At 53.5% G+C, this 23,120-nt stretch overlaps 8 protein-coding genes across 8 annotated transcripts; 3 read left to right on the plus strand and 5 right to left on the minus strand.

Moving 5' to 3' along the window:
- Positions 1-3,624: 3,624 nt before the first annotated feature.
- VTN00DRAFT_9853 (uncharacterized protein) lies at positions 3,625-6,217 on the minus strand (the record flags this gene model as incomplete). The annotated part of the gene is made up of 2 exons (XM_069436854.1): positions 3,625-6,057; positions 6,137-6,217. 2 exons carry the CDS (start codon positions 6,215-6,217, stop codon positions 3,625-3,627), a joined length of 2,514 nt encoding a protein of 837 aa, XP_069284452.1.
- Positions 6,218-7,598: 1,381 nt separating this feature from the next.
- VTN00DRAFT_9854 (uncharacterized protein) lies at positions 7,599-8,865 on the plus strand (the record flags this gene model as incomplete). Its single annotated transcript, XM_069436855.1, has 2 exons — positions 7,599-7,644; positions 7,739-8,865. The coding sequence occupies 2 exons, from the start codon at positions 7,599-7,601 to the stop codon at positions 8,863-8,865; spliced, it is 1,173 nt and encodes a 390-aa protein (XP_069284453.1).
- A 667-nt stretch (positions 8,866-9,532) lies between these two features.
- On the minus strand, positions 9,533-11,535 carry VTN00DRAFT_9855 (uncharacterized protein; the record flags this gene model as incomplete). The annotated part of the gene is made up of 4 exons (XM_069436856.1): positions 9,533-9,643; positions 9,700-11,024; positions 11,116-11,315; positions 11,426-11,535. The coding sequence occupies 4 exons, from the start codon at positions 11,533-11,535 to the stop codon at positions 9,533-9,535; spliced, it is 1,746 nt and encodes a 581-aa protein (XP_069284454.1).
- A 1,072-nt stretch (positions 11,536-12,607) lies between these two features.
- VTN00DRAFT_9856 (uncharacterized protein) lies at positions 12,608-14,116 on the plus strand (the record flags this gene model as incomplete). Its single annotated transcript, XM_069436857.1, has 4 exons — positions 12,608-12,642; positions 12,705-12,727; positions 12,790-13,145; positions 13,217-14,116. 4 exons carry the CDS (start codon positions 12,608-12,610, stop codon positions 14,114-14,116), a joined length of 1,314 nt encoding a protein of 437 aa, XP_069284455.1.
- Positions 14,117-14,393: 277 nt separating this feature from the next.
- On the minus strand, positions 14,394-16,043 carry VTN00DRAFT_9857 (uncharacterized protein; the record flags this gene model as incomplete). Its single annotated transcript, XM_069436858.1, has 1 exon — positions 14,394-16,043. The coding sequence occupies one exon, from the start codon at positions 16,041-16,043 to the stop codon at positions 14,394-14,396; it is 1,650 nt and encodes a 549-aa protein (XP_069284456.1).
- A 412-nt stretch (positions 16,044-16,455) lies between these two features.
- VTN00DRAFT_9858 (mitochondrial 37S ribosomal protein uS5m) lies at positions 16,456-17,763 on the plus strand (the record flags this gene model as incomplete). The annotated part of the gene is made up of 2 exons (XM_069436859.1): positions 16,456-17,482; positions 17,546-17,763. 2 exons carry the CDS (start codon positions 16,456-16,458, stop codon positions 17,761-17,763), a joined length of 1,245 nt encoding a protein of 414 aa, XP_069284457.1.
- Positions 17,764-18,439: 676 nt separating this feature from the next.
- On the minus strand, positions 18,440-18,985 carry VTN00DRAFT_9859 (uncharacterized protein; the record flags this gene model as incomplete). Its single annotated transcript, XM_069436860.1, has 2 exons — positions 18,440-18,712; positions 18,827-18,985. 2 exons carry the CDS (start codon positions 18,983-18,985, stop codon positions 18,440-18,442), a joined length of 432 nt encoding a protein of 143 aa, XP_069284458.1.
- A 1,392-nt stretch (positions 18,986-20,377) lies between these two features.
- On the minus strand, positions 20,378-22,489 carry VTN00DRAFT_9860 (uncharacterized protein; the record flags this gene model as incomplete). The annotated part of the gene is made up of 4 exons (XM_069436862.1): positions 20,378-21,105; positions 21,162-21,287; positions 21,347-21,520; positions 21,583-22,489. The coding sequence occupies 4 exons, from the start codon at positions 22,487-22,489 to the stop codon at positions 20,378-20,380; spliced, it is 1,935 nt and encodes a 644-aa protein (XP_069284459.1).
- Between the last annotated feature and the right edge of the window lie 631 nt (positions 22,490-23,120).

Genomic DNA, 23,120 nt, shown 5'->3' on the forward strand with positions numbered 1-23,120 from the left:
CGCGCCTCACTCCTGGAGGCAACTCAAAGAACGGAGCTCAGCCTGGGGTTGCTTTTCTTGGGGTCTTCCCGCCCGTGAGCAGGAAGCGGCAAGAGAGGATCTCTCTCGCCGAGTTTCGTTGCTCAACTGTCCCTCAGTCTTCGCGGGGTATCAAAACAGAATGTAACCTTGACCCGCCTGAGTCAAGGCGCTCCGTTCGTCGTCTGCGAGATCGAGCGGCGGTCGAGGGAATAAAAAGGGAAATTCCAGAAAGTCTCGAACAGAAAGGATCCGTCAAACCGGTAAAGAGCGCAGGCGGACACGACAAGCACAGAACAAAAAGAAAGGATGAGGATTCAGACACAGCGACGCCATGTATGTAAATTCGCCAGGTTTAGGAACGACGGGCCGCGGGTACTGCGTACCCTATGGTCTTGCAACTTCCGCGAAGTGCAAGAAGCTCTGGGCGTCGTAGCAAGGGCCGGTGGGTGGGGTAGGGAAGATAGCGAGTCACAACGGAGACGTCAATCCTGTGCTATTCTGCGCGGCGATCTCTCGAGTTAGCAGAGAAGGTTTGAGAGGAACGGGTTTAGGGCGACGCCGGGGCGTTGGTTACAGTTGCAGGAAAGAATGTAATTAGGACATCTGCGTCTCGGCGAGGGATGTGCGGAGAATGCTATTCGATAGTTCCTACCTAAGTATGAGACCGCGTAACAGGCTAAGCAAGCGGGCGGAACGTTTTGCTGTGGAGAGTGGTGGCAAGGCCGCCAGCCAGGGAGTCGAGCGAATGGACAGGATTAGGAAGCGATATAAAGAGGGCGCGCGACGAGTGGACGGCGGCGAGATGAGCACGTCGGAACAGGTGGAAGGTGCGCGGGCGAGCAGAGCGCGGGCGTGCGTGCCTTGGCGCCTCTGATTTGCCTGCCGCCGGTCTGGGTCGCTGCTGCTTTCACGGCTGTGCCTGGGGCAGACCGCAGGGGCGCGGCTTCTCCAGAGCGGAGCGTGGCGATTGCGCTGCGAGCCACGGGTCGGCCAGAGGATCCTAGCTTCGGCGGCCAGACGCTGTTTCAAATCTTTTGCCAAGCTAGAAGAGTCGTCCGGCTCTCGGCCGTCGCCCGGTGTCTCTGCTTTATTAAATACCTCTCTGTATCACGGGGTCGAGGGCGTACCTAGCTGTACGAGGGCACTCTTCACCGGAGCGGCCGGCTGCTTTGTGGAAACGGCATGCTTTCTCACGCAAGATAGCGACGGTCTCCAGCCCGTCCCTCGAGTCGATCTATCAAACTCACTAGAACGTGCATGCAAGCGAAGCTCCGTCGATTTCCAACGGTCACCGCCTTTCTTTCCGAGCTTGCGATACGGGAATTCGACAGCGCATCCCTGTACGGTAGGTATCGTCCAGATGGACCTGCTGCCAGAGTTGTATGGCATCATCTCGGGGGATTATGTCCTATAAGAATGCTCAGAACGAGCATCACTCTCAGGCTCTCCTTGCGGTTGGTGTAGCGTACAGAGTTATTCTTTGTCCAGTTAGAGTGGTCAGACAAGGCCACCTGGGCAACAGCCTTTGCTCTGACCAGGTCTGATGGAAAGCGATTGATAATCCACAAACATGACAAGAAATGATTACATCGGCCCCATCATGATTCCCCTCCTCTTCCATTCTTCCCGGCTTGCACCCCTGCCCAGTGCCCATGCTCTCCGGACCCTGCTGCCGTCTGCGGACCGCCCCGTTTTTCGTGCTGTTTTGGCAACATCAGGGAAGATCGTCTTGTCGAGAGAAAGACGAGGCTGATGATGAAACCAAGCCAACTCATTGTTGCTGTATCCCCGAAAAGCCGAGTCATCGCCTTTCCAGACGCAAAAAAGAACCCGGTCCATCCATTAATAGGTCACCAATTCCCCCGCGTCTAATATCTATCAGCCAGGTATTCCACGTCCCCACCAACGGCGTGTTCTAATGTATGATTTTTCGGGAATCACATGCAGTGCAACAGCCACTCAATGATAGATCGACCGGGTATCTGTTCCCGTTCGTCTTGTCTTGTCGCAGAACACAACTGCAACTGCATTCTTACAGTCTTACATGTATTTCTTCCAGGAGCCCTCCAGGGCAGGGGCCCCTCGATTCTTGATCTGGATAAAGAACTAAGAATAAAGAATACAGTCAGCTGTATCTGGAGTACTTCTCAAGTTTTGTCATACTCTGTAGTCATGGTGGCGCCGGCACAGCTATCTGGGATCACAAGTAAGACTAGAAGAATAGTAGACTTGCCAGCTGGCCCGCCGTGTTGCGTGGGCGCATTGCGGTGTACGGAGTATCGTTCCTTTATTAGGCTTTAGCCTCGAGCATGGATAATAATGGAACTGTGCAGGTGACCTCTGCTAGCAGTAGAAGAAAAGGTCGAGACTGCCTAGGGTGCACGTAGCTCCGGGTAGCAGAAGAAACAAGCGCAACAGAGTCTAGACGGCTCTCTGATTCATCTTTTTCTCTCCCTCTTTTCCCTTCCCTTTCTTTACTCAGGTCGGTCCGAATTCAACCTGTAGCACAGTAATACTAGTTCTTAAGGTTGATAGTGAGAGACAATAATATGCGCACACGCATCATTTTACCCACCCTTCTCCATCTGACATGCCGTCCCCGTCCTTGATCCATCTTCCCAGGATTCATACCTAATGATGGAAGTCCAACTTGCTCAAGACCGTCCTAGGGCCGCTGACGTAAAGCACCAATCACATGCAGACACAATTGACCAATTACATACGACTACTAGCCACTCCCCGTCACATCGCAGGGTTGGTCCGTGGAGTTTAGGGTACTGGAGAATGACAAGCTGAGATGCAGATCAGGGCTGTACCATGTACTATTATCCCGCAATCGCATGATCTCGTCTCCATCCATTTCAACCGTGATGGCACCAATGCAGGATCGTATGTGCACTGTGCAGGGTCGAATCCGTCTGGCTAATCGGCGAATACCATATGTATGAAGCACTGCGGTGTATGGCCACCACCGTTATTACCGTGTGGGGTAGATTTGATAACTCGGTCTATGATGGACGCCGCTGACGACGATTCGACATGGGTTGAATCGAGCTAAGAAAGTAAAAGAAACAGAAAGAGATGATAACTGTCGACGTTGTCTTCCAGCCCATTATCTTATGCCGGAATATCTGTTCTGGCACAGTTCTTGATCTGAAAGAAGCTGCTTCATGGCTCGACAATACATTATTATCTTTGTCTTTGATGTCTGAATTAATCCGCGTGCCTCATTGTTTCAGTGGGAATCTAGGAACCGCCTGTATCTAGCACTGCAATTTATATTAACGACAAGAAGCAAAATTTAAATACCGCATGACCTGAACCATTAGTGCCCATACGCCATCTCCAAGCGCGGATCAATGGAGAAATAAACAAGAAAAATAGAAAAGATGGGGATAATTAGAGAAAGTCACGAAACCCATACCCGTCGCTGAGCTTGCCGCTTTAGACAGCTCCAGCCCTAGCGACGGATAGATACCGATACTAAATAGATCGATCGACTTCCTAGATTCCCCCGCAGGTTGGCGATCATCCCCAAATTTGAATGATATGCGCGAAGGGTAGAAGGCTGGGGAAGTCAATCGTCTGGACAATCTTCATCATTTACCCCGTATTTTGCTCCACCAATGGTTTCAGCGCCTCTACCCCCGCCTGGAGGACGGCGGGATTCGAGGTCCGCTTGAGACAGCCCTTCAGCGTGTCAACACCCCCGCTTCGCTTCACCGCATCCCTTCCCCGGATACCGATATCGCCTGATGCACAGGTCAGGTTGCGCACACACACCACTCCGCGATGCACCAGGTCGTCGTTGTCCTCCTGGCAGAGACCCAGCAAAAGGTTGACGCTGCGTGGCCGCTCCAGGACGGCTGCAACGGCCGCATCATAGTCAGTTAGCATAGCCAGGGCGCCCCCTGCAGCTCTCCGCGTCGCGACATCATCAACATCAGTGAGGGCAAGAAGCACGTGAAGACGTTGAGCTGCTCGTTTGGAGCCGTCAGCGAATTTGACAATGCCGGACTCGCATGTCATCAGATTGCAGACAAGCTCACACGCAGCCCGTTGGATAAAGGTATTGTTGTACAGGAGCAGCTCCTCCAATATGGACCACGCTTGCCGCACAATGGCTTCAGCCGCGCTCGCGTCAGGTGAAGAGGCGAGATTGGTGAGGGCAAGGAGGCTCTCGAAGACAGGTAGGAGATCTCGCGGCTGTTCAACGGAGAGAGCGCCTGCTTCAGGAGGAGAAAGAAGCATCACCAATGGTCTGACAGCCGAAGTAATCTGAGGGAAGCCAGATGATGGAAAAACGTGGGAGGGATTGACAGAGACAAGAATACGCGCGAGTGCGTGGGCTGCGTTTTTGGTTGTTTCATTAAGGGCGGGACCGTTTCCATTCTTTGGGGTCAGAAGGGACAGCAGAAGCTTCACAGCACCTTGTTGCGCGAGTTTTCCCCGGCCCTTGGGGTTCTTGGAAAGAGCAAGGAGTATTTTCGCTGTAAGGTCCTGGATGGAGTTCAAGTTGCTCTTGCCGCATTCGACTAGGAGAGGCATGACTCCAGCATCGATGACGGCATTGCAACGCGAAGTAACCTGTTCGTCGACATCTAGGGGATCTGGTTCCGCAGCTTTGGCGTTGGAAGCACTTGCATAGGCCTTTAGTTGCGACATCTTCTTTTGCTCCTCAGAGAGATTTGGAAGATACTTTGTGAGATTAAGTATGACCATCAAGCCTCCATAAAGGACAGTCGAGTCTGCTGTATTCGACTTAAGCGTCTTGAACAGGTCCCGAAGGAAGGAAGCGTCCTTCGCAAGTTGTTCCTTCACGTCCGGCTTCACGGAGGAGTATGCCAAGCCCTCGATCGGATTCTGGAGATTATCGACCTTTGGTTTAGACATCAGTCCCTTGAACCGATCAACAAGTTCGTGGACACTGCTATTCTCCTCCTGAATCTTACCATTCGATTCGGAGGTAGCATCCTTTTCGGATGTCCTAATCTTGGCCAGAACTACTGCTGCTAGCTCGGAGCCTTGAGGTGTGCCGTTGGACAAGGTGTGAGACAGCCATTCGGAGCAATACTTCGATATGGCGTCACGGCATGCCCGATCGATACATGCAGCATTGAACAACTCCAGAACTGCTAATTCGACCTTCCTACTCCTTACTCCCCTTTCCATAAGGGGCACGAGGGACTGCAGAAACCCTTCCGTTAGGAATAGCGTGGCTGTGACATTGGGGACAACAGGGAAGACCGCCGCCGCAGCCGAGAAAGCAATGATCAGATCCTCACTGCGACCTTTCGCGACCTTCGAGGTGATGAGCTTGGAAAAGCGTTTCTCGCCGACATCCTTAGCTGCCTCCAGGTATTTAGCGGTAGCCAGTGTAGCCTGACTTCGTAATTCAACCGGCAGTCTGTTATCGAGCGAGGAAAGGATCACATCGAACCCTTCGTCGTCCACCAAGTGCTGTAGCCTGTCTGCATCCACTGACAGGAGTCGTGCAATCCCTTTGAGAGCACGACCATCAAGATCGTGGCCAGATTCCATAAGTTTGGCGATGAAGAGCTGGAACAGCTCGCTTTCACAGTATGATCGAACGTCTTCGGTCGGCCAGAGTGTGGGATCCAGCACAACTGTATCCAGGCACATCGCTGCTCCATCACCCCTATCATATATCTCATCAAAGAAGGTTGTGACTGAGACCTGCAACTGGGCCGCAAAGAACCGCCGTACACTGATATTTTGGCGGACAAGACCGGAGATGATCTCATCTTGTGTGGAAGACAAGGACCCTGCCTTCTGTGCTAAGATGAGCTTCAAGCTTTCCAGGGCCTTTTCCTCTGGTGGGTTAAGTCCATCAGTGGACAGATAGCGAGAGGCTTCTTTGCCGGCATTCTCGTCCTTCCGGGTTGTATAGCGTCGACATAGGTCTACGAGGTGATGGCTGGTCTCTTCGTCTTCTCTGATCTTGAGAAAAGCTGCCTTGACATCGGGGTTCTCTGGGGCAAGGGAGATGGCTTCTCGGAGATTTCGTGACGCTGCCTGTAAAGCGTAGACGCGCAGAAATCAGCATGAGCCCCAAGGAGGTGAAGCAGCAACGGCGGTGTTGTGCTGTACTTACCTCCCGATGACCAGCATCTACCAACTCGACAGCTTCCCGTGCCAGGTGTACGGCGCGCTCTTCGTTCCCTTTTTGGACCATTTCCAAACTCGACGTGAAGGGGCGGATGGCTTGAAGAGTTGGCCAAGACCACGTCGATATGAGCAAGAGGGAGAGGCAAAGTCAGCTCGCTTTTATGGTTGAGGGCGGAGGGCGGACGCCAGGCTGGAGGGGCCCTGGGTCAACTCAACCACCACGACCGCCTAACCGACGGCCCGCCTGTTGAGGATGCAGCCATGGGGACACAGGCTAGAAGCTGATACGATGCGATACTGAGCAAACCGGAGGTGGGTGCATTCGTGGTGTTTCTTTTTCTATGCCCTTTCTAGCCCTGCGTTTCTTTGCTTTTGGTTGCGGAGACTAAATTCCTTGCCCCTCCTCCGGCCGATAGCGCACGCCGCACGGAGCCTGAGATGCCGCGACTCCAGTAGTCCCGATTTCCTGGGATGGAAGACCGACCCGAGAAGAAGACCACAAAGAAACTATTATGCTTGCCATTGCTTGGCGGTAGATCAGAAACAGATCCGGGAATTGCTAAGTCTTGGAGTGGTAACAACCACAGTTCGCCCCCTGGAACGATCTGCTTGCTTAAGGGCCCAGGGTACGTCCCTGGCCATGTATGCACGGGGTAACATAACTTCAGTCTTATACGCAGTAGTAGTAGCTCGGGAAGCAGATATGCTCCAACCACGAGGGCCATCGGCGTCACGTTTCCGTTGACTTGATGGAAACACAGCAGCCTGCTGAGTCTTATCGCCAGACTCCCGTTTCAGAAATATGTACCTAGCACCTCCATTGAACGGCCCGAGCAGAAGCAGCTGCACCAACGCCTCACCGCGTATCGCTGTACAGTACGGAAAGCGGAGGTCACCGGAGTGAAGCACTCCGATGCTGACGCCGAGTGAATCTCGAGGTCCTGATGCTCTTAAAGTTTCATCACTTAGATTCCTGGTGAAATCAGTAGTAATCCCCAAAGGCTCGGATGCAGTACGTCAGAAAGGGACCGACGGCGCGTCATCCGTTCCAAGGCCAGATCTGGCCTATTCTTAGGGCTCAGGGCATGGGTAGGGCTGTCTGGTCCAGTGATCTGGGAATTCCAGCCTTTCGTCTTTTTCACGTGCTTCGGGTTGTCGCGTGTCTACGGAGAGCGACAGACACCGTGATCAGCTCTGAGCTCCAGGTTTAGCTCCCTTCTTGTTAGTAGCGCAGTCATATCTCGAGTTTACATTTTGACGCCGCCCCTCAGGTGTCCGGCACCGAAAAAGAGGTTGCAGGTCACACAGGAACAGGGAAAGAGGAAGAAGTAAAAAAAAAATCGACGTGAGCTCCGACAAAGGCAGGCGTCGGTGCTGGTTCTATCTGAACCTTCTTATACTTTCCTTCCACGATGCTATCGCTCCCTCTCTGATATCCCCGCTCCACGATGAACGCCGTGGACGCTTCTGAGCACTATGAAACCGGTACTAATGGTTAGTTCTTCAGTCCTTCCTTTGAACATTCTATAGATGTGAAGTTTGGCTGAGGCCTGGACTTTTAACTGACTCGATATCTTCGGTGTTTCAGAGCCCGCCCCGTCCCTGCTGACCATCATCCTCGATACCAATCCCCATGCCTGGGCCTTACTCGAGAACTCCCTCCCGCTCTCCAAGGCCGTCGCGAACATCCTCGTATTCATAAATGCGCATCTCGCTTGTAACTACACCAACGAGGTCGCAGTCGTTGCCTCCCACAGCCAGAAAGCCGCCTGGCTCTACCCGTCCCATGGCCGGCGGCAGCAACATGAGGGCACCAAACGCCCCACTGATGCAGACGGAGATGTTCTGATGAGCAGTAGTCGTTTAGATGAAGGCTCTGCAGCCGCCCGCGCCGCTACCCAGGCGAACAAGTACCGGCCATTTCGCATCGTCGAAGAGCAGGTGACCCGCAACCTGCAGGAACTGCTTGACTCGACAAAGGCCGAGGAAGTGAGCTCGACGACTTCCACCATGATGGCCGGTGCTCTCACGCTCGCACTGAGTCACATTAACCGCCAGACCATCTCGTGGGCAGAAACACACGGTGGATCGAAGCTAGATGCCTCGACCGCCACTTCAGCGGACTTGCTCCCGGGAGGTACAACCAGCACGCCATCCGCAACTGCCAATACGTCTGCCGGCCTGCAGTCGCGGATATTGATTATCTCCGTTAGTAGCTCTACTGATTCAGCGCACCAGTACATTCCTATTATGAACAGCATTTTCGCCTGCCAGAGGCTTCACATTCCCATCGATGTTTGCAAGCTAAGCGGTGACGCTGTCTTTTTGCAACAGGCTTCAGATGCCACCAAGGGAGTCTACATGTCACTGACAGAGCCACGCGGGCTACTGCAATACTTGATGATGGCGTTCCTACCAGACCAACGCTCGCGGCGGCACTTGGTACTGCCGACGCGTGTCGACGTTGACTTCCGCGCTGCATGTTTCTGTCATCGTCGTGTCGTGAACGTTGGTTTCGTCTGTTCTATTTGCCTTAGTATCTTCTGCGAACCGCCCGAAAACGGTGACTGCTTGACCTGTGGCACGCACCTAGAGTTAGGCGACTACGGAGCCAAGCCCGTAGTCGTCGCACGCAAGAAAAAGAAGAAGAAGGCCCGTTCGAATGGAGCGTCTGGCACGGCTACGCCGACCCCGACACCTACACCGGGTCCTTGAGATCTTCGTGAACGCAGTTGTGCACGATCAGTGAACAGTAACCTTAGAAAGAGTTGTCTCTATATTCGTTGCACGAATATGTGTCCATCTCCGCTTCGAAACCCCGCCATGGGAAGGGAGGAAACCTAGTGAGAGATTGCTGTCGTATTTTTAGGGATCTAGGATCAAGAACATGCAAGAAGAAAGCCAGAGATCTACAAGTAGACATGAGTGGACATTCAAGCAGCCACGTTCAAATCCAATGACCATTAGACCGCATCTCGGATCCGCTATGATAGCTGTCGATTTTCACCACTGGAAGAAATAAACATGGCAGAAAGACAGACACTACCAGAGACAGGACAGGAATCAAGAGGGCATGCAATGCCAGTAACTCCATACCTGCTGGACTCTCCGGGAGGGGGCAGCTGGCTCAGCAAAGGGGTGGAAGAACAAGGGTGAAGGAAACAGACATGTTGTACAGGCTCGTGTGCTTGGACTAGCAAATTGGAGGCGAAAAGAGGAACAAAGCGCATAGCCGTACTTGAATCGCTGAGAGGCAGGGAGACTCATTGTTTTGACCCGTCGTGAAGGCTCAGGATCCTGTATCTGCCGACTCGAGGTCAGCTATATGAATGTCAATATGTGATCGCTTCATCCGAGTGATAGCTCTGTGGTAGATTGGGTTTTACCTCTTGTATCTCGATGCACGTCCTCCCTGAGCGATGCTGCCATGCCCACTGCTGCGAGACATGACGCAAACCGGCTTCTTGTCTTCGGAACTCATAGATGCCAACGCCTGTATCTTGTTCAGTTTCACCGACCGTTCCAGTGATGATTTTAAGTAATGCTTACGAAAGAGTCAGTGTTGTGACCGAAGAAGAGAAAGACTCCGTCTTTGGTCTTTTTGACCGCCATGATCCCAATAGCTCCTTGACAATGGCTGCTCTTGACACCAGGATGTCCTGCCCATCGCGAAGGCGAAATTAGTTCCCAGTGAAAATCAGATTTTACACTCAGGGAGTTCAATTTACCCATGAAGTCAACTTCAATCATTGCTTTCATAGCCTCATCCTCACTAACGTCTTCGAATACCCCGGCCTCGCCTCTGCGCTGACTATAATAGATGCGAGAAGCACACGTACTAGCCGCCATTGTCGTAGCCATGTGCTCGCCGGTCCCAGAGGTAACCGTGGCGACACACGTTTTATCAGGGTCGCTGGGGTCCACAGGAATCACAGATGTGCCAACGCCCACCAGCGCTGCAGGGCCAACTCTGCCGCGGTGTTTCATCCCGATACCACCTGATGACGAACCAGCAGCGATATTTCCGTAGCAATCGACCGCAATCGCACCAACGGTGTCCGTGATATCGTCGTTATTATCCTTGCGACCGTCATTATCGAATGATTCCGGTTTCGACATCTGAGGTCCGAACTGGCTATCTGCAGCCTCCGCGTGGCTTCCGTGGTCAATGCCCGTGTTTGGAGTAGGAATTGAAAGAAGTGGAACTTGTAGGGCAGTAGCGCAGGAGCTAGATGGCCTCATATCTAAAGGACTGGTCGGGATTGGAGACGCTTTGGGACCAGGTGCAGATGAATGATAACCAGTCATCACCTCTGGCGGCTGCCCTTCCCAAGGAAGTGTATCATCCATGTATTCGCAATCGTCGTCTTCTCCCGAGTCCGTCTGATAACTGTTAGTATCGGTGTTTGGAGCGGGACCATGGCTCGCCTGAATGCCGCGTGTGCTGTCTGAACCATCCGCAATTGAAGTCGGGTCCAAGTTGCTGGCGGCATTCGCATCAAAAGAACGATTACCCGGCATATTGGGCTCCACGCTGGGGGATGGAGTGATCAGCTGGGCGGCGGAGTGGATTCCCGCAGGGTGGCCTGTGGACGTCGCATGGAGCCCATTCTGCCGTTCTACTTCCATACGCTGTTCGAGATCTTCGATTTCTTTCTGTTGGGCAGCTTGCAGATCATGTCGCCAGCGCAGCCAGCGCTCCCGCGCAGGTGGAGAGATGAGGAAATCGTGGGGGAGAATTGGCACTCCATTGCTATAAGCAAAGTCCGTGGCCCCAGGGCCAACAAGAAGATTTGGGGGCACCCTATGCAAGGAGAGTGGCTTGGTTGAAGCTTCGAGGACAATTCGAGCCAGTGAGATCGGATTCCTAATCTCTGCAATCATATAGAGGTCAGAGAACCGCAGGAAGACAAAGCAAAAATACAGCATTAGATCGTTAAACAGAAGAGTAACGGAGATACTCACGAGAGATGGCACCAACTGCACCACTCCGGCCCTGATGATCGACGATCGTAGCGTCACACTCGACAGTGCCATCCACAGTCAGGTTGCTGCCAAAACCGGCATTTGTGATCTCACGATCTTCCATCAGCTTGATGGCCATCTCAACCGCGTCCAGGGCTGAACCGCCATTCTTGAGTACTACCATCGCGGTCTTGGCCGCACTAAAGACAGTTAGGCATTGGAAAATACAAGAACTGAACATACAAAATCAATCGAAGCTAGAGGTTTCGAACAACAGGAAAGTTACTAAGAGGTCCAAGAGGTAACTCACTCGTTGCAAGCTTGCAGATGAATCTTTTCATTCAGGTGACTATGGAACCCTGCACCTGCATGCACAAAGATGGCTGAAACATCTCCGCCTTCCCTGCGGCGGAAAGGCATGATGGTGTTTGGTGATGGAGCACGCGTATTCTGCTGGGGGGGTTGGAATATCCTAAGACTGAAGTGGCTCCGTACTCAAGACCACCAGATGGATTATGGCGGGAATGCTGTGTGCAGGAGTTGCAGAGGAACGGTCTGCATGAGGGAGGAGGTTAGGTTCAGACGAGACGGCTTTCACGCTGTCCGAGAAGGATCAGACGGGAATGCCGAGCAGTATTCACTGAGTTGTGTCAGGTAATCTGACGACAGGGAATTTCACACATGAAACTTCCACTGCCCCTCTCAATGGCCTGGTGGATCTGAAAAAAGCCGGTAGTTCTGCAGTGAAAGGATCCAGAAGTGATCAGTTGGGGATGACAACGGAAAAGGCTGATAATGGTGAATGGTCTGCTGAGGAATTTAGTTGATAAAATACTGCAGCAAATGACGGTCCTAGCTAAAGCTATAGTACGGTGAAGGGATTATAGGTATGAAAAACGAGAGAAGAAATATCCAGGACCAGGCTGGATATAAGCTCTAGGAGGGCAGTATGAGATGATACGAATGACCAGGTGTCTTGCTATCCGGTGGAAGTAAACCGAAGAACAGGACAAACAGTTGATATGCAGCGCCTTCCATTTTATGCTTCCCTGTCTGTCATGGAATCCATCTGGATGTGGGGAAATCGCAACCCCGTAGAGAAAAAGGCTTCCCGCCTCTACAGCATGACCGGGAGAAGGAACAGCATCCTTCGAGCTCATATCGTAGCCTGAGGACTTCGTTGCGATGCTTCTTGCTCGCGTTCCTCCCGCAGGGCTGAAGCACATGACGTGGCTTGGCGCTCCCACCTCCCGCGACTCTCGACGCCGAGAGGGACACGACGCAACGTCCGACGGCGCTGCTCAGCTTCTCCCCATACTTACCTCAATACTTTTCTCCTTCTCGAGCGTGCAGAACGCCCGGGGCCCTCTCGATACTATATTTGTTTTCTACGACTTCCTCCAAGTTCTTGCGCCCTCGTCCGGTTTATTTCAGAGCGCTTGCCGCCCCAGCAGTCGGTGAACGGGGGAGGTGCGGGATATACTAGCTCAACATGGCTTCCCAAACTCCTGCCGTTGTCATGGACAAGTACGTCCGCATCTATAAGCTTCCTCATCATCGGATCATCACTAACTCTGCGACACCTCTAGCGGAACTGGTTTCTCAAAAATCGGTGGGTTTAACTGGCTACGCAGTGTCTTCAGAGGTCGAGCTCTAGGCTGACATGCGGAGCAGGATTCGCCGGCAACGACTCTCCTTCGTTCGTCTTTCCTACTGCAATCGCTACCAAAGGTGGTGCTGGTACAAGCTCCAGCTCGGGACGACCAGCCGTTGGGAACAAGCCTTCATTCCTAGCTGGAAGCGGCGCAGCAGGCTCCCACCTGTCCGCTAAACGGGGGACAGAGGATCTTGACTTCTTCATCGGTGACGAGGCTCTTGCTGCCGCCAGCGGTCCCGGATATGGCATCCACTACCCTATCCGTCATGGACAGATTGAGAATTGGGATCACATGGAGCGGTTCTGGTCGAACTCCATCTTCAAGTACCTGCGAGTTGAGCCCGAGGATCACTACTTCTTGCTCACTGAACCGGTTAGACATCCACAATCAGTCCCTCCTTTATAATGTGTGCCCGTTCTCTTGGACTGATCGTTTGTCAACAGCCCCTGAATCCCCCCGAGAACAGAGAAAACACCGCTGAGATCATGTTCGAGTCCTTCAACTGTGCCGGTCTCTACATCGCTGTCCAGGCCGTGCTTGCACTGGCCGCGTCATGGACCTCATCCAAAGTTACTGATCGATCCCTTACCGGCACTGTTATCGACTCTGGTGATGGTGTCACCCATGTCATCCCTGTCGCGGAGGGCTATGTCATCGGATCTTCCATCAAGAGTATACCCATTGCGGGAAGGGATATCACCTACTTCGTGCAGAGCTTGCTCCGAGACCGGGGAGAAGCGGACAGCAGCCTGAAGACTGCAGAGAAGGTCAAGGAGGAGTACTGTTATGTCTGCCCCGATATTGTCAAGGAGTTTGCCCGCTACGACAGGGAGCCCGACCGCTTCCTGAAGCACACCGTTACCTCGCCCAACGGCAGGTCCGTGACTATCGACATCGGATACGAGAGGTTCCTGGCTCCTGAAATTTTCTTCAACCCCGAAATCTACTCTTCGGACTTCCTGACGCCGCTGCCGGTCGTCGTTGATGGCGTCATCCAGTCCTCTCCTATTGACGTTCGAAGGGGTCTCTACAAGAACATTGTCCTGTCTGGAGGCTCGACGTTGTACAAGGACTTTGGCCGCCGCTTGCAACGTGATATCCGGCATCTTGTTGATGCTCGTATCCGTGCGTCAGAGGCACGCAGCGGCGGAGCCAAGAGTGGTGGTCTGGACGTGTCCGTCGTGACGCACAAGAGACAGAGGCACGGTCCGTGGTTCGGAGGTAGTCTGTTGGGTCAGACGCCCGAGTTCAGAAGCTATTGTCACACGAAGGCCGAGTACGATGAAATCGGACCCAGCATTGTCCGGAGATTTGCGCTGTTGGGTGGACCGGGAAGCTCTTAGACGGAGATTGTTGATTTTGTTCGCTAGCCACTTGTCAATAGTTTTCTCATGACCTAGCATGGTTAAAGTCAGCGTGCAGCCCTCGTTTCTGTGGTTCTGGGATTTAGAAAGAGTACATAAATTTCGAATTCTCAAATAACTTTTTTAGTGAATCCCAAGCAATCTATATACACTATATTCATAGGTGCCCATGAATCCATGTCTCCTTTTTTAATTTTTGCTTCCAATGACCCCATAACGCCATCGAATGCGTCTTCACAAGACCTGGTTATTCTATCTACGCTTCTGACGAAACAGCCGGAGCGGCCGCAGCAGCTCCTGAGACCTTGTTTAGGATAGCCACACCCTCAACATGTCCAGTCTGCGGGAAGAAATCGAAGCCCCTGATACTTTCGATCTCATACCGACACTTCCCCTCCGCATCGCCCTGGACCATGACGCCCACGTCGCGCGCCTGCGTGTGCACGTTGCAGCTGACGTAGACGACGCGCCGGGGTCCGTAGGCGAGAAGCTGGCGCAGGAAGTCGTCGCTGCAGCCTTTGCGGGGAGGGTCGATGACGAGCAGGGTCTGGTCAGGCGGGTAGGGTATGTCTTTGAAGAGGGTGGTTGCGTCGGCGGCGGCGAAGCCCGTGTTGGGGAGGGCGTTGGCGTGGGCGTTCTCGCGCGCGGCGGTGATGGAGTCGCCGGCGACGTCGACGCCCAGGGAGGACTTGAAGAGCGGGGAGAGCGTCACGGTGAAGAGGCCGGAGCCGGAGTATGCGTCAAGGAGGTACTTGATGGGTTTGTCGTCCGGGTTGGTGGTCTTGGGGCGGACGTGTTGGCGGATGTACTCGGTGAAGCCGGAGAGGATGGAGTTGTTATTCTGGAAGAAGGCGCCGGCTTTGTTCTTGAAGATGTAGTTGTCGACGTACTCGATGGATGTGGCGTTGTTATCTGTGATGCAGCGCTTCTCCTCGATGTAGTCCGGGTGTTCGGTGCGGATCACGTCCTCGAGATCCTGCGGCGGTATGCCCGACAGGGCCTCTTTGATCATCTTCTCCTGCTCTGCATTTCTGTCCGATTCCTCTCCTTTCTTTATGCGGGTCGTCGACTCGCGCATCAAGAGCGTGGCTCCTCTGGGGAACTGGTGCAGATTCTCCGCAACTCTCTTCCTTTCCCTCTTCAGTCCCCGGCGGACAATGTCCGTTCCCAAGGGACAGTCTTCGATATCCATATCCATCCTTCTGTTCTTGATCGTGTATCCAATCGGAGGAACCTCCTTGGGTGGCTCTCTATCCTTCTTCTTCCCCCGTCCAGCCCCGCCGGCCACAGTAAAGTGCGGTGTAAGCTTCGTCCTGTATCCATATTGCAGCGGCGACGGGAAGGTGTCGCCAATTGGGGGGATCAGCTCCGGGATTAGACCTGAAAAATTGGCATATGCCTTCTCCACGATCTTCTTCTTATGCGCGAGCTGGTCTTCGTACGGAAGCATCTGTAATTGGCATCCAGAGCACTTCCCGAAGTATCCACATCCTATGAGAGAGTCGTTGCGCTGAGGGCCTGGCTCAATCACCTTGATAAAGTCCGCCATGCTGTAGGACAGGTCGGGGAAGTGCTTGACAACCTTGACAAGAACAGTGTCGCCAGGCACTGAGAAAGGGACGACGTAGACATGATCGCCATTCTCTGACAGCGCGAGACCGTCGCCCGTCGAGGACAGCTCTGAAATCTTCAGTTCGATCTCCGTGAAGGGTTGTGGGAGCGTTGGGCGCGCCGCGGCCTCCACTGGCTCGCCATTTTGGCCCTTCTCTTCCCTGCTTTTCTTCAGAAGCTTATCTATATCGATTTGGAGGACCTCGTCAAAGCCATCTGCTTTTTTCGATTTGTCCGCTTTCGTCTTCTTCCGCTTCTTCGCCTCAGGCGCTTGACTATCTGGAGAGCGCGACATTACAGCTGCGGGCAGCTGCGCATTCCGGCGTGTGCGCCGCGAGTAAGAATGGTAGTAGGTGATGTGAACGTTGTGACTAAATATGGCGGGGGAGAGTCTGGACCGGATTGAAAAAAGAGAACGCGACCAAAAGATGCATGACATGGAGGGAAGAAAAAAAGAATTAGAGACAGCAAAGCTGTGGACTCGCAGCCCGTTTGGATTCGCATAAGGCAAAATGCGCGGACGGTGAGAGGCCGGGGCGGCGGGCGTGACGCCCGCTCTCCGGACTGTAACTCAGAATTTGTCTCTCGACCTCGACCTCATCTGCCGCTCCCTTCCCCACCACTAACTACTCCAACAACCACAACCCGCCCACCTCAATTGGCTCTCTCTGTCGGCCTCTGCTGGCCAGAGAGCAAAGCTCGTCACGATGAGCGTCTCACGGCCGGCAAGATGCCTCTTCTGCACCTTTTCCCGTGCTGCCAGCACGGGCACCCGTGTGCCTCGACGACAATTCCACTCGTCCCCGGCGCAGCTTTCCAACCGGAAGCCCAAGTACCCGAATGTTAAGGCGTCTGATATGAAGACGCTGCAGGAGATCACCCGGGACATGAAGCCGGAGGACTTCAAGCCATACACCGAGGAGGAGAAGGCACGCTTGGTGGAGGAATACTCTCCAGCCCAGATCGCCTCCATCGAGGCCGGTGAGGCCGCAATCGATCCGAAGGACATGGCCGAGCAGTTTGCGATCAGGAGGGATCCGATGAAGTTCCACTACCTGGACGACTTCTCGACCATTGAACCCGTCGTCGACAAGCACATCCGCGCACCCGAGTCCAACTCCGACTACAACGCCCGGCTCAAGGAGGAGGATGACTTCGCCGAGGACTTTGCCCGCTTCTTTGCGGAGATGCCCGACAATGCGACCGCTGCGGACTGGGTACGCTTCGCGGACACGCTGCGTCTCACGATCGGCAAGGAAGAGAATGAGCGGAACCCACACTCCGCGCTCGTGCCGCCTTTGTTCCAGGATGGGGAGTCTCTGAACCGGGATCCCAAGCCCAAGGAGGCGGAGCAGCAGAAGGATGGGAAGGAGAACGAGAAGCAGTCAGAGGAGATGACGGATGCCCTCAAGAGACTGCTGCAGTCTACCGGGTACACCCCCGATATGATCCGGTCTCTGAGGCTGAAGACTCTCGTCTCCCACGCAGTCGTCAACCAGACACGTCTGGGCAAGGTCCGCAGACAGTACTGTCTGTCGATCGCCGGCAACGGCAACGGCCTGCTTGGTATCGGAGAGGCCAAGTCAGAAGAAGCGGGCGACGCCGCGATGCAGTCCAAGTACCGGGCCATCAGAAACATGCAGCCTATCCAACGATACGAGAACCGCACCATTTTCGGAGATGTCGAGGGCAAGGTCGGAGCTGTTGAGCTGAAGCTGATGAACCGTCCTCCAGGTATGTCTACTCCCCCAGTCTATCTCACGTTTATCACGGCAGTGACTAATGATTGCCTTGCAGGCTTCGGTCTCCGCTGCCAGCACCACATCTTCGAGATCTGCCGTGCGGCCGGTATCCACGACTTGGCTGCGCGGGTTACCCGCTCCCGGAACCCGATGAACACGGTCAAGGCCACCTACGAGGCGCTGATGAGCCAGCGGAACCCGGAAGACGTCGCGCGCGCGAGGGGCAAGAAGCTGGTTGATGTGCGCAAGGTCTACTACGCCGGCAGAGTCTAGACAGAAAGCTCCTCTCTTTTCTCTTCTAGAGTAAGGGCGTTTCGGATAGGACTGCACCGCCTATTAGGAAGCGGCTCCATGATACATGTATCCTTTTTATCTGACATGCGAAAAAATTGGAACTGTACGAGTATGGGCATGAGGCAATAAGCAACAAGCGTCTTTTTGAATAAAGCTAAGACGTTTGCTCCTTTTTCTATCCTGTCCTTTGATCCTGAATCCGGAAATTCCTCTCAGTGGTGTATATAATTGATTTTTCGTTCGCAATTTCTTCGAGTCATGTGTACTACTTGTATGTTGTGTCCCTTTTTATAGGAAAACAAATCAATCCACTACCGCGGAGCCCCTCCATATACTGTACTGTGTTATCGTTGAGTAGGTGCCCATGTATGGATTAATCTGCCCGAGAGCCGCAAATAGAACACAAATCACTTTTTGATCAATTGACAATAATATGCCACAGGAGAAGAAAAGAAGCCCACACAACGCCCAATCCAACATGAAACCACATAAAAGCCCACCATGATTCGAATCCGGGTATATTCATCTATGCCATGCCATGCCATGCCATGCCACGCAACGCAATGCACGTTGTTCATCCGTCCCTCCCTCCATCCATCCATCCTAATGTCCCATCTTCTTCCATCCACTTCCAAGTCATGTCTACGGAGGGCTCTCAATGCTGAATAGCAGTAACATCCCCCGCCTCATACCCTCCATACCCACCCTCCTGATACTGATATTGTTGTTGCTCCTTCCCCTCCCCCTCTCCCTGCCCTTGATTATTACCATTATTATCATCATTATAAATCTGCTGCTGCAACACGATACTGTACACGCTCGCCTTCAGCAGCGTACACACCGTCGCCGTCTTCCGCTCCAGGAGGCGCAGGCCGTCGAGCGTCATCGAGCACGGGTTCGCGGAGAGGGTGTCAAGTGCGCTGGCCAGCTGGATTAATTGATCGTTTCGTGTTAGCGACAGATCCCATATCCGTTCCGTGAGGAACGATCAATCAATCAATTCGGGTTTTTTTTGGGGGGGGTAAGGGTCTATAAACCGTACCTTATTAACGTTATCCAGCAGCCGGGCATACTCGTCGAGGACTTCCTGCTCGAGGTCGGAGACGAGGGGGTTGGAGGGGTGGAGGAGGGGGTTGTTTGTCCTTGTTGGGCTTTCGTCTGCGTCTGCGGTTTGTGGGTTGGTGTCGTCGTAGAAGGTCATTTTTTCTGTCTTTGTTTTATTATTTCTGTGTATGGTGATGACTGTAGGTGTGTAATCCGGTCGCGTAGGAAATGTCTCCGATTCGAATTGTACGGAGTAGGTAGCTCGCTGGATAGATTAGGTAGATTTAGGTACTGTACTTGAGATATGTGGAGTCGACAATGGACAGCGGCGGAGACGATGATATTATCCTGCGGAAGGCCGTTGGAAGAAGAAAGACAACAGAATAAAAAGAAAAGAGAGTAAAACAAGGTCCGTATGTATCACTTGACACAATCCTCCCGCTGTCGTGTTGTACAATTGTGCACTTCTGATGTGTATGTGCTGTGAGAGCTGCGGGACTTGTCTCCATGTCGAACTTGTCCGCCCGAGCGGAGACAAGCCGAGGGCGCGTACCGCGCACGGTGCCGAGTCCGCTCTCGCTCTATATGCTACTTCGTACTATAAGCATCACTTCTGGTAAACTACACGACATACTACGATGGATAGTCCGAAAGTGGGGTGAGACAAGTTTTGCTAGACCGGCACTACTGATCAATTCAGGAAGAGTGCTGTATAATGATGACCAAATCGTATTGGAGATACGCTGCTAGCTAGATGGAATAACTGTAATGTAAGCACAAGACTTCTGATGTAGGCACCTGGCCTGCTACAAGATGAGTAGACTGCCATAGCAGACAATAAACCCAAAGCTCATCTCATCTCATTCTCGTCTCATCTCATGCCATGCGGCTGGGAGAAAAAAGGAAAAGAAAAAGCAAAAAGGTGATTACATCACACATGTTGCTCTGAAGAAGGGCTCCCGAAATCGAAAACGCCGTCCTCTGCAAACAGAACGTGCATCGCGCCCGGAAAAGCATGAAAGACGTCGTTTTCGAAACGAAAAGATCCAAATCACGACGAAGTGGGAATCAGTGGGAGCCACACCATCTACAAGAAAGCTCCTGCAAAGCAAAAGAAAAACACAGAAAAGCATTGCTGACACTGGGGCGCATCGACCATAGATCCAGTCGATCTGCCACAACCAACCAGGACGCTAGGAAACGAAATGCTCGATTTCGTATGTAAAATTCGAATACACTCGTGCCGGCCACCAGTGGAGATCTCCTTAGATAAACAAGGACCTGATCTGGTCTCCGGACCGTCCCGGTAATCAATCGGTAATCAAAGATGAGGGAAAAAAACGCAAAAGGCCAAATCTCGTAACACACCAAACACCAGAAGGATGATCTCAGCAAAAACTCTTTTTTTGAACGCGGTATTCATTCTCATCATGGATCGAGGTCGTAAGAAGTCCCATCACGGGAACAGAGCTCGCCCTCCTGTTATAGTCAGGAAAAGGCATTGGACTATCCAGGAATACTGACGGTGGCCACCGCCAGTGATCCATTGCTAGTCCTCATCATCATGGTGCAGCGTGACACTGTTGAACTCCTCGAACGGATCTGCAATCTCCCCGCCCGGGGTAGCAAGACCCGAGTCCATCGGGACACCCTTCATCTTACTCGTACTGCTTCCACCGATGTCAACACTTGCACTCTCCTTCATATTGCGGAAATTAACTGCATCAATTCCACGGCTCTGACTTGGAATCATCGGTGGCTTCATATGACGGATCAGAGCCCACTGCGTTTGCCGGAAGAAGGGATGCGTCTTGACATCCGAAGCGCCTGCTCGAGCACCAAGGCGTTTGGTCTCATCCTTGATAAGGAGCTTACGGATTAGAGATTTGCAGAGGTTTGAAATCTGCTGCGCCCCCGAGTGCTCCGGAAAGGGCACTTCATCCCTCAGAATGTTAGCAAAGGTAGCATTTCTGTTCTTGCCTTTGAATGGCGTCGTCCCGTAGAGCATCTCGTAGATCAAGATGCCGAGCGTCCACCAGTCCACCGCACTAGTATGCCCACACCCTTTGATAACCTCTGGTGCGATGTACTCTTCCGTTCCGACGAACGAGTTTGTTCGGAAATCCGCAATACAAGACTTTGTGTCAATTGTCGGCAAGGAGGTAGCAGAAGTTCCGTTGCGTCCAATAATCATAGTAGGAGCGCCTCCTGGGCCGGATTGTTTAGACAGGTCGAAATCTGACAGCATGATGTGGCCCGATTGGTGCAGAAGGATGTCTAGATGTGGAAGTTAGTATCGTATTATCGCAAAATCTAAGATCATCGTCACATACTCTCCGGTTTCAGATCACGGTAGATGAAGCCCATGAGATGGAGATACTCCAGAGCCGCCGTGACCTCCGCAGCGTAGAATCGAGCGTCATCCTCTGAGATGCACTTCCCCGGGCGAGTTTGAAGAGCTAGACACAGATGTCAGCTATTGTGCAAACTCGAAAATGAGACAGTTGGAAATACATACCTCGGAAGAACTCCCCACCGCTGCAGTATTCCATGCACAGGTAGAGGTATTCCTCCGACTGGAAGGAGTGATACAATGTCACGATGAAGGGGTGGTTGCTCGTAGCCAGAATCTCCTGCTCCGCCAACGCCCGCTTGATCTTATTCCGCTTGATCATTTCCTTCTTGCTCAGCACTATTTCCGTCAGCACCTCATCCCCCTCCCATTTTTAAGACTCCAAGCATGACAACACTCACCCTTCATGGCATATAGCCGACCCGACTTCTTTTCCCGGACTAAGTATACCTTACCCACGTCACCCTTGCCAATCAACTTGATCTTATCAAAACTACCCGGCCCGACCTCCACATTCCGGACCTTGATCGAATTCGAACTGTATGTCCTCCGGAAGGCGACCGAATTCCTGATCTGGCCGGGAGAGGGGATCTTGCTATCGGGCCCGACTTTGGGCACGGGCAGCATCTGGTCGCTGTCCCGGGGTTGATCGACAAGGCTCACCTTGGGGTCGTCGCCTTGATGCTCGACAAGAGGCTCCTTGCCCAGCTCTGCTGTCCTCGGACGGTCATCCGAGTCCCCAGCAAAGAGCCCCTGTGCGTTGGGTGCAGACGCGACACGGCGTAGCTTCCGGGCAAGCTCCTCCTTGCTGGCGGTGGTTGCCTGGTCCGCAGCGGAGACACCCTCCACCTGCAGTTCGGGGGTATCCGGTGGAGTGGACGGGACGGAGCCCTCGTTGCGGTGGCGCAGGGCGGGCTGACCCTGGTGGACAAAGTAGGGGTTGGCATTGGCGGTGGGAGAGAGACCTTCGTCGAGGGGATTGCCCTCGCTGGCGACAGTGGTCGAGCGGTTGCGGCCAATGGCAGGCAGAAAGCGGGATTGCCTGAAGGCGGACTTGGATTCGGCCTTCAGCGCATTCTGGTGGCTCCCCTCTCTGTCCCGCTCACGGTCACTACCACTATGGTTGCTCCCGTGGGAACCGTTACTGCCGGAGCTATTGATGCGGAAGAAATTTTTGATCTTGGTGGGGAAGTGGGTGTTGGACGAGTCGCTGGAGTGCTTCTTGGAGGCAAGGGAGAGGCCGGGGAAGTTGCCGCGCTTCTCGGACGTCACAGCGGACGCGTTGGACGAAGTGAAGAGCTGCGTCATGACGGGCGCGCTGCGTAGAGCAGCAGCAGCACAGATCGTCAGAGAGGAGGATCACGAAGCGTCGGATTCTTAGGTCGACAGGTCGAGAGAAAGGCAAGGGGAGGGCGGGCGAAGGGGGGGGGGGGGGGAGGGGCCGGTGGTGGGAAGGACAACTGCTTGGCAAGCAAGCAGACAACGGCGGAGGGTCGAGCGCCAGCACCGGGAACGGTAGCTGCCGGGGTTGGGGCGAGCTGGCGACGCAGCTATCTTGTCCTGAGAGGGTCTCCACCCGGGTATTGAGGAGAGGCAGAGGCCGCAATCATGGATGAGAAGGAGAGGACATGGAGACAGGAGCAGCGGGAGGGATGGAGAGAGGGAGAGGGAGAAAGAGAGGGAGGTGAGGAAGAGAAGTGAAGTTGGAATGAGCGAAGCGGAAGTGGAGATAGGCCGATGATGATGGGGGCGCAGCGAGATGAGACGGAGACGAGGGCGAGAACGCGCCAGCCTAGCTGCCGGGAGATGCCTTAGTGTCTGCCACGAGACGATCTGCCAGGACGTCAGGCACAGTCTGTACTGTTCGACTCGACTGTCTCTCTGCCAGCGTTCCCTGGGCCAGACAAACGTTTCACTCGTGTCCAGACCGCGCCCTCTC

This window comes from Thermoascus crustaceus (genome assembly GCF_041956765.1).
Source record: "Thermoascus crustaceus strain CBS 181.67 unplaced genomic scaffold VTN00scaffold_8, whole genome shotgun sequence".
NCBI classification, from domain to species: Eukaryota; Fungi; Ascomycota; class Eurotiomycetes; order Eurotiales; family Thermoascaceae; genus Thermoascus; species Thermoascus crustaceus.